The sequence below is a fragment of the Phyllostomus discolor genome, chromosome 3 (assembly GCF_004126475.2).
Source record: "Phyllostomus discolor isolate MPI-MPIP mPhyDis1 chromosome 3, mPhyDis1.pri.v3, whole genome shotgun sequence".
NCBI lineage: Eukaryota > Metazoa > Chordata > Mammalia > Chiroptera > Phyllostomidae > Phyllostomus > Phyllostomus discolor.
The window spans coordinates 90,982,171-90,996,326 of record NC_040905.2 but is presented as its reverse complement, the minus strand read 5'-3'; the positions used below and the strand labels follow the sequence as shown (position 1 = coordinate 90,996,326).

The 14,156-nt window shown below is 46.6% G+C and overlaps 1 protein-coding gene across 1 annotated transcript in view; it reads right to left on the bottom strand.

Annotated features, from left to right (window-relative positions):
* COL26A1 (collagen type XXVI alpha 1 chain) overlaps positions 1–14,156 on the bottom strand; it is a 175,689-nt gene that overhangs the window by 92,266 nt on the left and 69,267 nt on the right. The window contains exon 3 of the mRNA XM_028515606.2: positions 11,447–11,544. Coding sequence (XP_028371407.1) covers positions 11,447–11,544 — 98 coding nt within the window. The remainder of the gene's footprint in view (positions 1–11,446; positions 11,545–14,156) is intronic.

Genomic DNA, 14,156 nt, shown 5'->3' with positions numbered 1-14,156 from the left:
CCCATAAAATGCCCGTGGGAGAAGAAGCCACCACGGGGAGCGCTGAGAGCCCTCTGGATGTGCAGACAGCCCAGCAGCCAAACTATGCGCCTACGACATGGGCCAGCCTTCGTGAAATCTCTTCCCAGAGAAAGAAAAGGCAGGTGACATCTGTGGATATTTACAGCCCCACACAGTATGATGGGAGGTGCTGAAAGATGCCTGTCTGGCAACAAAATCCGTTCCAACAGCTGGAACCACTCCAGCCCGGGATGAAGTATCAAAGGGCCCAGAGTCTCATCAGCAAGGCCACGCTGTCTGTCGAAGCTGAGAGCAAGAGCAGATGCCAAACAGACAGGCCCTCAGCTCGTCCTCCCCACCAGGCCAGGGCCCAGAGTTTACCGGAGATGCCAGGAAGAAGGCAGGTGTGGAAAGTGACCACGTGGACAGGCCCTGTGAGGTGTCCTCTTCAGCTCAGCCAGCCAGACAGCCACCAGCAATGATGGCATCTTCCTCGTCAAGGCATTGGGCCTCCACCTCCCCCGCTGACCTCGCAGGGTCTCACACAGTAATGTCAGTGTTTCTCTACGTCTTACTTACTCATCTGTACAATGGAGATCGTCATACAGCCACCTGCTGAACCTCATTATCTAACGTAGGCGGAAAAACGCCCTTGCAATCATTCATTCATCTAAGAAGCACGCCAGGTTCCGGCTCTTTGCCACTGTCTGAGGAAGCAGAAACATGTATGACAAGGATATGACCTGCAGGGAGGTGGGTCAGTGAGAAGACCCTCTGCGTGAAAAATGGGGCAGAGGCCCTGCCTCACAGGTCAGAGAAGACCCAGGGAACAAGGAAGTTGAGTCAGGGAAGGTGGGCAGTTCCTTTAAGAACCTTGGCTGAGAAAGGAAGCCCAAGTCAGGGCCATGGCTTAAAGGCAATGCAAAATCACTGAGACTGTCTTCTTAAACATGAGAGGTGCTTGGTATGCTCACGTGCTGACGGGAAGGAACCAGTGGGTGGGAAATAGGGAAACCACAGAAGAGAGGGGGTGCCCAGGGGCCTGGAGCCCTGAGAAAATGAGCTAAGCTGGATGCAGAGGGCCAGGCATTGAAGGAAGGCCTGAGTCCCTGCCTCCTACAGTCCCACAGCACCTCAAACATGCCTTGAGCAACACACCCTTATTTCATAGGATTAGGATTATCTGCTCACTCCTCTGGCCACCGTACCAACCCCGGCCCTCCCACCGACACACCCCCCCTGCCTGGGGGCTCATAAGCTTTCACTGATGAAATCCCCTTTTCATCAATGTGACCCAAGCATCTAGCGCAATGACTAGAATCTCCCAGGCATTTGGCCATCTTGAATAAATGGCGCTGCTCCTTGTCCCTCCCTTTAATGATAGCTGCAGTAGACAAGTCTCAGAAACAGCATGAGATTCACTGAGAGGCATTTCCCCAAAATGCTGAGCTCTGCAGAATGGCCAGAAGGCTGCAGCCTCCTCCCAGGAGAACTCTTTCTAGCTTTGAACCCTCAGCCATTCCAAACACAAACACACTCATACACAGAGCTCGAGCCAGGGGTGAAATGTCAACATCATCTTGGACTCAAATCAATCAGCTTGATGCTTGGATGCACTAACGAAGCCACCTCACCCCGAACCTGCCTGTGCCTATATGGGAGCCCAGAGGGTTCATTTCCTGTCCTGGCCAGGACTCCAGCTGGAAAAAAAAAAAGAAGAAAGTTCTCCTACTTGACTTAAACTTTTCATCTCCTGATGACTTTGTGGCAGATCTTCTCCACAACCCAAGGCAACATTAGATCTGGCCTCTAATGCACTACGGAGCAGGCCATCTCAGGTGCTGCAGGACGGGGCCAGCCCGAAGTCCACATGCCCTGCCCCTGTGATCAGACAACCTGGGTCGGACTTCTCAAGACTACAAAGGTCCCAGGTGGCTTAGAGTGAAGAGCACTTAATCAGGAGCAAAGAACCAGGTTCCAGTTCTGCATAGGCCACATCCTGGCTGGTTGACCTCAGCCAAGTTCCTGGGTCATAGGCATCTATCTTCTTCATGTGTCCTCACATGGCAGAAAGGGGGAGCGAGCTCTCTTTTATGAAAGCACTAATCCCATTCATAAAGGCTCCACCCTCATAACCTACCCCTCTCCTAACATCACCACACTGGGGAATAGGCTTCCACGTAGGAATGACGGCGGGGAGGGGACACACAACCACGCAGCCTGTAATAGCATCTGTACCGTGGTAACATAGAAGCATGTGACTGAAAGCTCGAAGTGTAGAGCACCATTTCAAAGGTAAGAAATAACGGCATGATGATATGATGCTGACGAAGGTGATGATGTTACCTCTCCTGCCAGCTGCCTGAACTAACTGGAGGGACATCTACTGGTGGGATGTGGCTCAAAGCACTACTTTTTAAATTAAATCTAGTGGTGCAGTAACCGTACTGAGTCCCAGCCTCAGTGCTGGCTCCTTTGATCAGCACGGCAGAACTCATGTTCCATTCATGGCGAGTCAACAGCCTCGGCAGAGCCCTGGCTAAGTGCCAGGCACTGTGCAGGGCACACCAGGGAAACAGATGACGACGGCGCCCTCTGCCCTCCAGAACCCCTCAGTCCATCCACACCAGTGCAACAGCAACCTTTCTAGGGACTAGTCTGGCAGTATGATTCAAAGGCCTTAACTTAATAATGCTGCATGGATTTATCCTAAATAATTAAAGGTGTGGGCAAAGATTTTAGGTAAACAGATGTTCACAAAGTTCCAGTCCCCGTAATAATGGAGTAACTTGTACCAGACTAACTCTACTTTAGGTAAAAATTACAAACTGTAGATTCTGTTTTTAAACAACTATTTGAAGGCACTAGAAACCAACAAAAAGGCAGCAGAAACTGGAGGGAATTCAACTCTTGCCAAAAGGGAACAGCACTGAGTAAATTCTACATTATATGACTTTTCCTTTGAGGGCACACCTCAGTTCAGGCCCTGCAGAGTGGCCAGAAATCAAGTTAAAAACTGCAGTTGTTTAGGCTTAAGGCTGCCAAAGGGAAGAAATCTAGTAAGGGAGTAGGCACATAGAGCAGAGAGCCCCAAACTCCGTGTGCAAAGTCCCCTGAAATCATTGGCTGACCCCTAAACTGTGCATACATATGGGAGATTGCATACATATGGGAGATTCCATACAGCTCAGTAGTAAAAAATAGGAGGAAGGCTACAAAAGCTAAGCAGAGCTATAAACTTCTGCCCAACAGAAGGAAGATGATTCAGAGCTCGTGTCTCTCCAAGGTAGGGCATTTACTTAATACCTAGGACTTGGCCTTGAAGCCACGGACAGTCTATGCCTTAGAAGTAAAAACTATATCCCAGGTCCAGGGGATTTACATACCCTCCATGATAAGCTATTAAAACTAAGCCTTAATAAATTTACAGTAACTTGCTAGATACTGTAACTTTACAGTATCTTGCTTGCTAGAACAAAAATCAACATTCTTCAAGGAAACCAGAACCTCTACGGCATGTCAAATTGTTCAGTATATAACCAAAAGTTATTACCATGGGAAGAAGGAAGGAAGGGAGGAAGGAAGGGAGAGAGGAAGGAAGGGTGGAAAGGAGGGAGGGAGGAAGGAATTGTGACTCAAGTCAAGAGAAAAGTGTCAATACACAAAAACCCTAAGATGACACAAATGTTGAAAATAGAAGCCAAAGACATAAAAGCCTCTATTATATATAAATTCTAGGATATTAAATAAATAATGGTCAAAATGATTGGACAGATGGAAAAAAATCTTATCAGGGAAACATAAACAAAAAATAAAATGGAAATTTTAGAACCGAAAAGCACAGTATCTGAAATGAAAATTTCACAGGATGGGCTTGACGGAAGATCACAGAGATCAGAAGAAAGTCAATGAACTTTGAAAACAGATGAGCAGAAATTATCCAATCCAAAAATCAGAGTGGTAAAAAACAAAAACACAGAAACAAAAACAAAAAAAACAGAACCTCAATGACAATGCCAAGTGATCTAACATGTGCAAATGGAATCTTAAGAGAATAGGGCAGAGAAGTACCTGAAAAAACCAAGAACAAAAATTTCCTAATTTGGTAAAAACAACCCCCCCCCCCAAATGGACTTATACACCCAAATGCTCAAAGAACCCCAAGCAGGATTAAGAAAATCCCAGCTGGTAACATTACAGCCAAACTGCTTTAACACAAAGATTTAAAAATTTTTTGATAACAGCCAGAGGGGGCAAGGAAACACATTCACAGAAGGGAAACAATATGAGTACAGCAGACTTTCCACCAGAAACAATAATGTCAAAAGACAATGGATCAACCAATCTGTTTCAAGTAATGAAAGAAAAAATCATCAATCCAGAATTATGAACTCAGTGAAAATATTATTCAAAACTTAATGGAAAATAAAGGACTGGCGATGATGACTGGAGAAAACGGAGCCTTGTCCATTACTTGTGGGAATGCAGAACAGGGCAGCTGCTGTGCAAACAGTTCTGCAGCGCCTCAGCAAGTTCAACGCAGAATTGCCATATGATGCAGAAACCCCAGTCCTACAGTATGTATCAAAAAGAATCGAAAACAGGTGTTCAAACAAAAGCTTGTATGTGAATGTTCATAACAGCACTATTCACGATAGTTGAAATGTGGAAAAAACCCAAATGTCCATCAATGGGTGAGTGAAAAAACAAAATGTGGTATATCCATATAATGGAATTTTATTCATTATTCAGATACATGCCACATCTTGGATGAAGCTTTAACACATTATGCTAAGTTAAAGAAGCCAGGCACAAAAGGCCACATAGTGTATGGTTCTATTTATATAAAATATTCAGAACAGGCAAATCGATAGAGACAGAAAGCAGATTTGTGGTTGCCAAGGGCTAAGGGAAGGGAGAGTGAGGAATGACGGCATAATGGGTATAGGGTTTCCCTTCGGGGTGATAAAAATAAGTTCTGGAACCAGATAGTGGGGGCGGCTGCAAAACATCGTGAATGTGCTTAATGCCACTGAATTATCCATTTTAAAGTGGTTAATTTTATGTCTGTGTATTTCACCAAAATTTAATTAACTAACTAATTAAAATGAAGGCCAAGTAAATACTAAAAAAAATCTGTATTAGCTGAATTTACTGCATGCAAATCTGTACTACAAAAATGCTAAAATCACTTCCTTTTGATTACGTTTTATTTTTATGCTATTACAACAGTTCCCACGGAAATAACCCCCGAGGCTGAGGACAAGGGACAGGGGCTGGAGGCGTAGAGCCCCGGGAAGGAAGTAAAGACCACTGGGAATGATAGCTATGAGAAAAGTAAAAGATCATTTCTTCTCCTTTCGCTCTTTAAAAAGATTATCTGGCTAGTTAATTCAAAAATCATGTTATTGAGCTCTGAATGTTATAATATATTCGGGTTTAAAACATGACCACAACAGCATGAAGGATGTTGGGGCTGGGTAAATCGAACTGTACTAGTAACACTTTCTTCTAACTTACACGGAATAGCCCCATCTACCCTGTTTACTGCAGGAAGTTAAGGAGGCAGTGTAATCCTTAGAAGAACAACTAAGAAATAATACAGAGAAGAATAACTAAAAATCCAGTGAAGGAAAATGTGCAATTTCTGTTTCCAGTCATACTCACTCACTCTGAACTTGCCCTCCCACCATAAACAATTAGAAAATTGGACAAAATTGATGAAACAAATATCCACAGACATTGAACAATGTGGAGCAATGGTTCCTGAGAGACGGAAAATGAACAAGGCAATTCTGAAGGCACCTCCTGGACCAGAGCAGAGAGAGGGGCTCGGCGGAATGCAGCAGCCCCGGGACTGAAGGGATGCAACCAGGCTCAGGGAGGCCGAGGCACGTTTGGCAGACAGAATACCAGAGAAAACAGAATTATGTGTGAAATTACTCACAGGGCCAAAATTTACTTAACTGTACGCTTCTGACGTATGTAATAAGTTACATGTAAATTTTACCTCAATAAGGTTGATTTTAAAATGCGCCCATAATTATTAAAATAAAAAAACACACGCATAGCCCTAGATCTATGGATTGCCCTGTATCTATAAAATCTGTTATAATTCATTTGATATCAACAAGTTTGTTACTAAAAAATTCCCCACAAAGAAATTCTACTAAACATGTAAGGGAAAAGCTATGCCAACCTTATTTTTTAAATGCGTTCAAAAAATAGAGGAGGAGGAAAAATCTCCCAGTTCTTTTTATGAGAACAGCATACCCTCATAACTAAAGACTGACAGGCATTACAAGGGAAGAAAATTACACATAAATATCAGATATGGAAATACAGAAAAGGATAATACATCCCAGTAATAATAACGTTACTCTCAGAAACCAAAGGTTGGCTAGTGTTCAATGTAATTTGTCACACTAACATAATTATGAACAAAAAATATAATTACCTCAGTACAGATGCAGAAAACGCATTTGATAAAATTCAGTACCTATTCATGATAAATATTCTCCAGCAAACTAACAATATAGAAGAGATTGTCTTCATCTAACAAATGGCATGTAAGAAAAATATACTGTTAACAACATACTTAATAGTAAAATATTAAGAACTTTCCCCCATGACCAGAAACAGGGTAAATATGTCTGTTCTCATCACTTCTATTAAACATTTTACTAGAAGTTCAAGCAGTCCAATATGGCAATACAAAGAAAAGTCATAAAGATTTTAAAGGAAGAGACAAAAATGTCTTTATTCACAGAGGACATGAGTTTTTGTAGACATTCCAAAGAAATCAATAAATAAGTTACTAGAACTAATAAATAAATTTACTATGGTTTTCAGATACTAGATCAATATTTACAAATCAAATATATTTTTAAATAGTAGCATCAAAAAAATTAGAAAACCATATTTTAAAAGGCAATTTCATGTTTTTAAAAAGCATCAAAAGTACCAAATATTTAGAAACACACTTAACAAACCACAAGCAAGCCCTCTACTCTGAAATCTGCAGAAAGGCTGGGAAAACTGACGGAGGACCACGTAACCTGCGTGCGGTGCGGTGCCGTGGGCCAGCAGGCCTGTCCCTGGGACGGCCGTTCTCCCCAGACCGCCCGTGCCCTGTGCCACAGTCCCGATCCCAGCCCCCGCAACGGCTTTGTGTGGACATTGAAAAGTCGACCTTAAAATTTTTTATGGAAACACAAAAGAACTAAAGTAGTCAAAATAGTCCTTAAAAAGAAAAAAGTACATTCCATTTTATTCCACAGATACAATTAAAAAGATTAAGGTCACCAAACGTTGGCAAGACTATGGAGCAATTGGAACACACTTTGTTTGTGGGAATGTAAACTGTCAAAACCTCTTTGGAAAATAGTTTGGCTGTTTTTTTATAACATTAAACAACCCAATTAGAAATGGGCAAAAGCCCTGGACAGACTTCACAAAAGGAGACACAAGAATGGCTGGTAGGCACACCAGACGGGCACACAGAAGGAGGCTCAGCATCATTTGTCGACAGGGAAACACAAATAAAATCACGGTTGGAGAGCATTGTACATCCACTGCATGGGCTAAAAGAAAAAAGATGGACAACACCAAATGTTTGCAAGGGCGTGGAGCAACTGGAACATGCTTTCCTGGTGGGAGTGTAAATCACTTTGGAAAAAGTTTGAGCTCTTTCTTATAAAATTAAACATACACCATGACCTACCAATTCTAGAGATTTATCCCAGAAAAATAAAAATATATGTTCACAGAAGCTTTATTCATAAAGCCCAAAACTAGGAAAAACCCAAATTACTATCCATAAGAGAATGAATGAATACAATTGTGATTATTTATATATTGGAATAATACCCAGGAACAAAAACAAATAAACTACTGATGCACATGTAACAACATGAACACATCTCAAAAATTATGTTAAATGAAAGAACCATACACGAAAAGGAATCGCACCATATGATTCCATTTATATGAAGTTCAAGAACAAGTAAAACAGATCTGTGGTGATAGAAATTAGAACAGTGGTTGTTTAGTGGTGGGAACTTTCTGGGAAGTGATGGAAGTGTTTATGTGTTATTCCAAACTCACCAAATTGCACATTTAGGGTTGGTGCATTTTAGTGTATGTAAATTTTACCTCAGTTAAAAAAAAGATGTTTACAGCGATGCTAGTGATAATTTAAAATTAGAAGTAACTTAAATACCTTACAGTGGGGGTTACTTAATAAAGCATGCACCCAAATGCAACCCCCCACTCCAGATGATCCTACAGAAAGCCATACATCGACAAGGAGCGATGCTCGTGACAACTTCTATGAAAAAGACAGTCATCAAACAACAGGCTCATCGCAACTGACCTGTCAGCTCAGAGCTCAGCCCGAAGGCGTTTCACTCAGCTAACACTTGAGGTCAATGTCAAAGGGTATTTTCAAGTCTTCTTGCTTTGTAAGAAAAGTGCATGTGTACTTGCTTTTGTAATAAGAAAAAATATTTCTAGATATGTAAATATAGCTCTAGATTCACACATACAGTGAGCTCCTGTTATTTATGGCGGTTATGTCCTGTAAAGACACCGGGAACTCCAAATCAGCCAACACTGAACCGCTGCTCCCGGGGGGGGCAGGGCTAGGTGGATGGGCGCATCACCACGCTTCCGTCAGCTGATCCCACAGTAGCCTTGTTTTCTGTGTGCCTCTCTTTAAAGACACCGTACTGAGTACACACCGCTGACTCATGGACGCTGAACACACAGCCGGCAGCACTAGAACCGATGCCTGAGCAAAGCTTATTCACAGCGCACACTTTCTCCGTAAGGCACATCATAGCCTTTTTGCACTTAAAACACTACACAACACCATGCTTGGGGACATTTTAAACAATGGGATCGTCTGCCCGCCTCCCCAAAAAAGCATAAAAATGTGAAAACTGTGGTATTAAAAAGACCATTGAAAGAACACCCGTTTGCAGTGTGAGAGCTGAAGCAGCTCCACTGTGTTCGACCTCGGCTGGGGGCCTGCTAACCGGGCAGCTCGGATTTTTTGCCTCTCTGTGCACATCGGTGAATGACCATGAAGTGCCTCTAGTATTGACTTGGGGGTTCCAAATAAACTTTAATAAGTAGGCCAAGTAACAAATACAGACTTTGCAAATGATCAGGATCGACCCTAGATAGACATATCTGTGAAGGGAAGTTTCCCCGAGCCTTTGGCCTGCACTCCCGGGCATCCAGGGAGGAAGGACAAGAGGCCGAGAGGAAGGAGGATGTGGACAAGCAAAGAAGGGAGGAAGGAGGCCCAGAGAGAGGCCACCTCGGAGGCTGGAGCCACCTACCCCTCCGCAGGCAAATCCAGCGTCCTAAGACGGCCCAGACCGGGGCCCGTGGAAGGAAGACCAGACACAGCGGAAGAGAAACGCTACTCTGGGGGAAGCTCATCTGAACAGAAGTAGAACCCGCGTGGAGAGAGCGTGCTTCTGATCCGCAGACTTTGCACAGAGGCAGAAACGGGAATGAGTAGGAACAATTGTCCTGGGACCTTAGGAATGTGCTTAGAGTCGCAGACACCACCCAGGGCACACGGTGCCCGCCAACCTCCGGAGGGGCTTGGGACCCGCAGCCCAGCCACGCGGGCAGCCACCACGGATGTGTGTGTGACTGAGCCCCACCGAGAACCCTGGCTCAGGGAGCGTCCCCGGCGGGCAGCGCCCCACGTGCACTGATCGACACACGTCACTGTCGGGAGCGGTCACGCTGTCCACACCTCCGCTGGGAGGGGACAACTGGGCACGGCGCCTTCTGGACTCTGCCCCTGGCCTCTCTTACCTGGGCTGAGTTTAGGTTGTTTCTTTTCACTGTCATAAACCATAAATGTGAGTGTAGCAGCTTCTGAGTTCCATAAGTCCTTCCAGTAAATTATCGGACCTGAGGGTTGTCTTGGGGCCTCCCAATCTGCCTATATATCCGCTTCTCTAATCCTCTTTCTCATCGGCTTTGCCATCCCGCCAGCTCCCTCACTGAGTTCAATGAAACACAGGCTCACTATCTACTTGTGTGAGAATCATGGCTAAGCCCGAGCTTCATTAGGTAGAGCCCAATGCTGACCGTTGAGAAGTACCGGTCAGTTACTCAAGGGAAAATCAATCACTTTCCTGGAGGCCCCTGCCTCCCCACCCCTTGCAGAAGGCCGACAACCGGTCTGCGCCGTTGGGGGACCAGAGGTCTCACCCACACCAGGGCACTGACCGGAAGCGCAGGTCCAAGTCCTGGCTCTGAGGACCGCAGATCTCAGTAAGGGAACTGGGTACACTGTGGTCATTCAACACATAAGGCGCAGGGTCCGGACACCCACACTTCCACTGGGGGTTAGCCTCACCTCACCCTCTCACCCCTGAACTCCCTCCTGCTCCTCCCCAAGGAAGGCCCGTGACAGCCCTGTGCCCCCAAGTGTGGCCCAGCCCCAGAGGCTGCCCCCCCGCCCCACTCCCAGGATCAGGCAGCTCACAAATGAGACAGAGGGATTCCACTGGCTCCTTGCACATCTCAGCGCCCCCTTCAGCTCAGCGTGGGTCACGGGCCCACTGAAGCACCGGCAGCAGCAGCAGCATCCTCATCATTTCTGCTAGTTCTGTTATGTTATCATTTATGACTGAAAGCATTTTAGGCAGTTTATAACCAAAGCATGTACATAACTTATAGCTCGTTATAACTTTTATTATAATCCTAACATACTATAAAAGTATATACAACAAAAATAGTAAATTAGACTATAAAAAGAGGAAAGAATAATTTTGTCAGAAAGTCAAGGTTGAGGGAAGTTACTATTTCCAAATAAAAAACTGACCCCTAAGCCTTAAGACTGGCAGGCTCTGCCACAAACAAGGGGGGCTGCAAGCCTGTTCACGGGGCGGGGCCTGCTCTCCCAGGCTGTGAGCGTGGAGGGGACTTGCTGCTGGCCATCTCTGACTTCCACCCAAACGTGGCTATTTGGCCCCTTCGGGCCCCAGAGCTAGGCTGAGCCCAGCCGGGGGCTCAAAAAACAGGCCCAGCTCTGGGCACCAGCCGGGCAGCAGTGCAGGGGCAGCAGGCAAGGCCTTCCTTCTGCTGCCACCCACCAGGTGCACCCGCCTCGTTCTGCAGCAGATGTGGCTCCAAGGCTGGTGGGCCTTCATCAGCATTTGCTCAGAGCCCAAACTTCCGGCTCTGCCTGCCCCCATTTCTGGGTGGGTTGGGGCCAGAGCAAAAGAAATAGGCTGTGCGTAGAATCCTCTCCCCCGGACTGGGGCGCACCCCAGCTCAGCTGGTCCAGGACACTGGTCCCGAGGTGATGAGAAAAGGAAGGGAAGAATGTGGGGAAGGACCCACTCACAGCAGAGCCCTCAAGCCCAGCCCGGCCAGGGCCCGGTCCCCCACCCCCACGTCCCGGGAGACTCACCCTCGTCACAGTTGCTTCCGGTGAAGCCAGGGCAGCACTTCCACTCCAGCGCCGTCACCGTTCGGTAGGACACTCTGTAGGTGGGTCTGATCAGGGTCCTGTAGCCAACACAAGGGCAGCGTCAGGACAGTGTGGGCCCCCACCTGCCCCTCCCCAGACCCTGCTCCTGCCCAGCCCGGGGCTCTGGGGGCTGCCCAGCCAGTGGATCCTGTGGCCCCAGCTCTGTGCCACTGGCTGTGTGGCCCTGGGCAAGTGGCCATCCCATCCCTCTCTGTGCCAAGTGTATTCAAAAGTTCCTTCCAGCTCTGTCTTCCTGAAAGCCTGCAGGTGTGGCCACCTGTGGTGGAAAGACGTCCTGCACGCTAATGGCCGTGGACTGAAGCGTGTGCCCTAGAATCCACATACTGAAGCCCTCCCCCCGCCCCTCCCCACACACTGAGGAAAGGTCACGTGGGGACACAGAAGAAGACGGCTGCCTGAAAAAACAAAGTTCTGTTGTTGAAGCCACCTGGTCTATGATATCTTATTGCAGCAGTTCCAGCTAAGACATTGACCAAAATAATGAGTAAGGTAAAGAAAAACATCATCAGAACCTGTGTAACTTCCACCCACTGCAAGTCACCGAACTCCAACCCTTTCTCCAATCTTTATTTCCTTTTGTTCATTCACCCAATGAATACTTTCTGAGTGCCAACAACATGTTATATTTGGTCAAGATGGATAAAACTGAGTCCCCGTATTGAAGAAATCGCAGCCTAGTGGATGAGAGAGACACTTCAGTGAAAGTTTGCAACCCAGTAGTGGGGCTCCAGCAGCAATAAAATGCTCTGCAAATTGCTGTGGAACCCATAGTAAAATTTCAATTTTTTCTTACAAATAAGTTTGATGCTTATTTTATATCAACGTTATTTTGAAATTGTGGGAAACTCCAAGCACAGTGAGCATGACACATAGGACCAGATTTCACAACGGGGGTGAATTCAGCCTTGTTATCCTCTTCCCATGCATCGTTACAGCTTTGCTGCTCGGTCAAGCTGGCACTCCTACCTCTTAAAAACAAAAATCCATGACTTCACAAAATCTGAATCTGCTGACACCGAGCAACTTAACCACTGAATGGAAAAGTTATGAATTAATTGGTAGCAGCAGGCGTGACATCTTGAGATGTACTGTTGACAGGAAAACACACGAGTCACATCTTGAATTTCAGAAACACTGCACCAAATACGAAAAATCCTGTTACACTAATTTCCCTTTTTTAAAAAAAATCCTCTCTCTTGTGTTTCGCAAACATTCCAGAAAACCAGCTTCCCCCTGCAGAGCCAAGGAGGGTACTGCTGTGTGCAGCCCTGGGTGGGAACCGTCGAGTGAGGGAGGAGCCAGAGTCTGCGCAGAGAGATGCTTGCAGCCAGGATCTGGAGAGGTTTGGACCGAAGATCCCCCGCCCCAGCCACCCCAGGAAGCAACTGGCATAGGCCATTGGGGAAAGAGGTGGCAGAGAGACAGTGTTACCATCACCTCTTCCTACAGCAGGTGGCCTGGTGGGGCACAGGTGGGTTAATGAGCCTGGGCCCAAGGAGTGTAAATAGACTGTCTGCATCATAAACACACTTTCACACTCACACACACGTTCACTTGCATGCTCATACCTCACATACATATACACACTCACATGCACACACATACTCACGTGCTTTCACACACCCACACACACCCTCACACACTCAACACTCACATGCACTCATTCACAGGCTCACACTCTCACACCCTGAGCCTGCTGCAGACCTCCCAGCCTGCAGCAGGCCCAGCTGGGGGAGGGGAGAGGGGAGAGGGGAGAGCGGAGAGCAGAGAAGTGCTCATTTAAATAAAAGGGGCCAGTGCTATTGTGGTTATCATTCCACGATATAAGTAAATCCAACCGTCAGGCTGTAGGCCTTAAACTTAGACAGTAATGCACACCAATTATTTCTCAGTAAAACCAAAAACAAATGAATAATCTAGCAAAAAACTTTTCAAAGATGCCAGTTTTTAAATTAATTCCTGGAAGAAGATGGTTACTCTGGCTGAGAAAGATCAGAAGCGCTCCCGAATCCCTCGGGGCAGGAGTGCAGGCAGGAAGGGTCCCGTGCTCATGGCTCCTGTGCTGCCCCGGAGCATCTGGCACCAGGGCAGGATCGCTCCCACAGCCCCAGCACCTCGGGGCAGAGGCAGCCTGGGCTCCGGGCTCCAGCCTTAGTGCACAAGCACAACATGGACTTGCTCATGTTCCTTCCCCTCCCTGAGCCTGTTTCCTGGTCTGCTTGACAAGGACCCCATGGAGACCAGAACGTGGTGTGCGAGGCTCCCCAGGAGGGCATATGTGAGAGGCACTCAGAGCAGAAAGGGGTGCGTGAAGGCTAAGTTTGCAAACACAGATCTGGCCTCTTTCCTCCCAGCCCACGCCCTTCGGCTATCCCCACTGTGGTCGGGAGGGTCTGACCTGCTCAGCCACGCGTGCAGGCCCTGCTCCAGCTCACACAGCAACCCCAGGGCCCCCTGTGCCACAGACTACCCTTTGGTCTGCGAGCCCTCCACATGCACCAGGCATTCTCCAGTCCACTCCTTGATGATGATGATGATGATGATAAAAATACTAGTGTGTGTAGATAGACAAGAGCTTTCATTAAGTGCTCACCATGTAGCAGGTACCGTTCTGAGTGTTTTACACTTG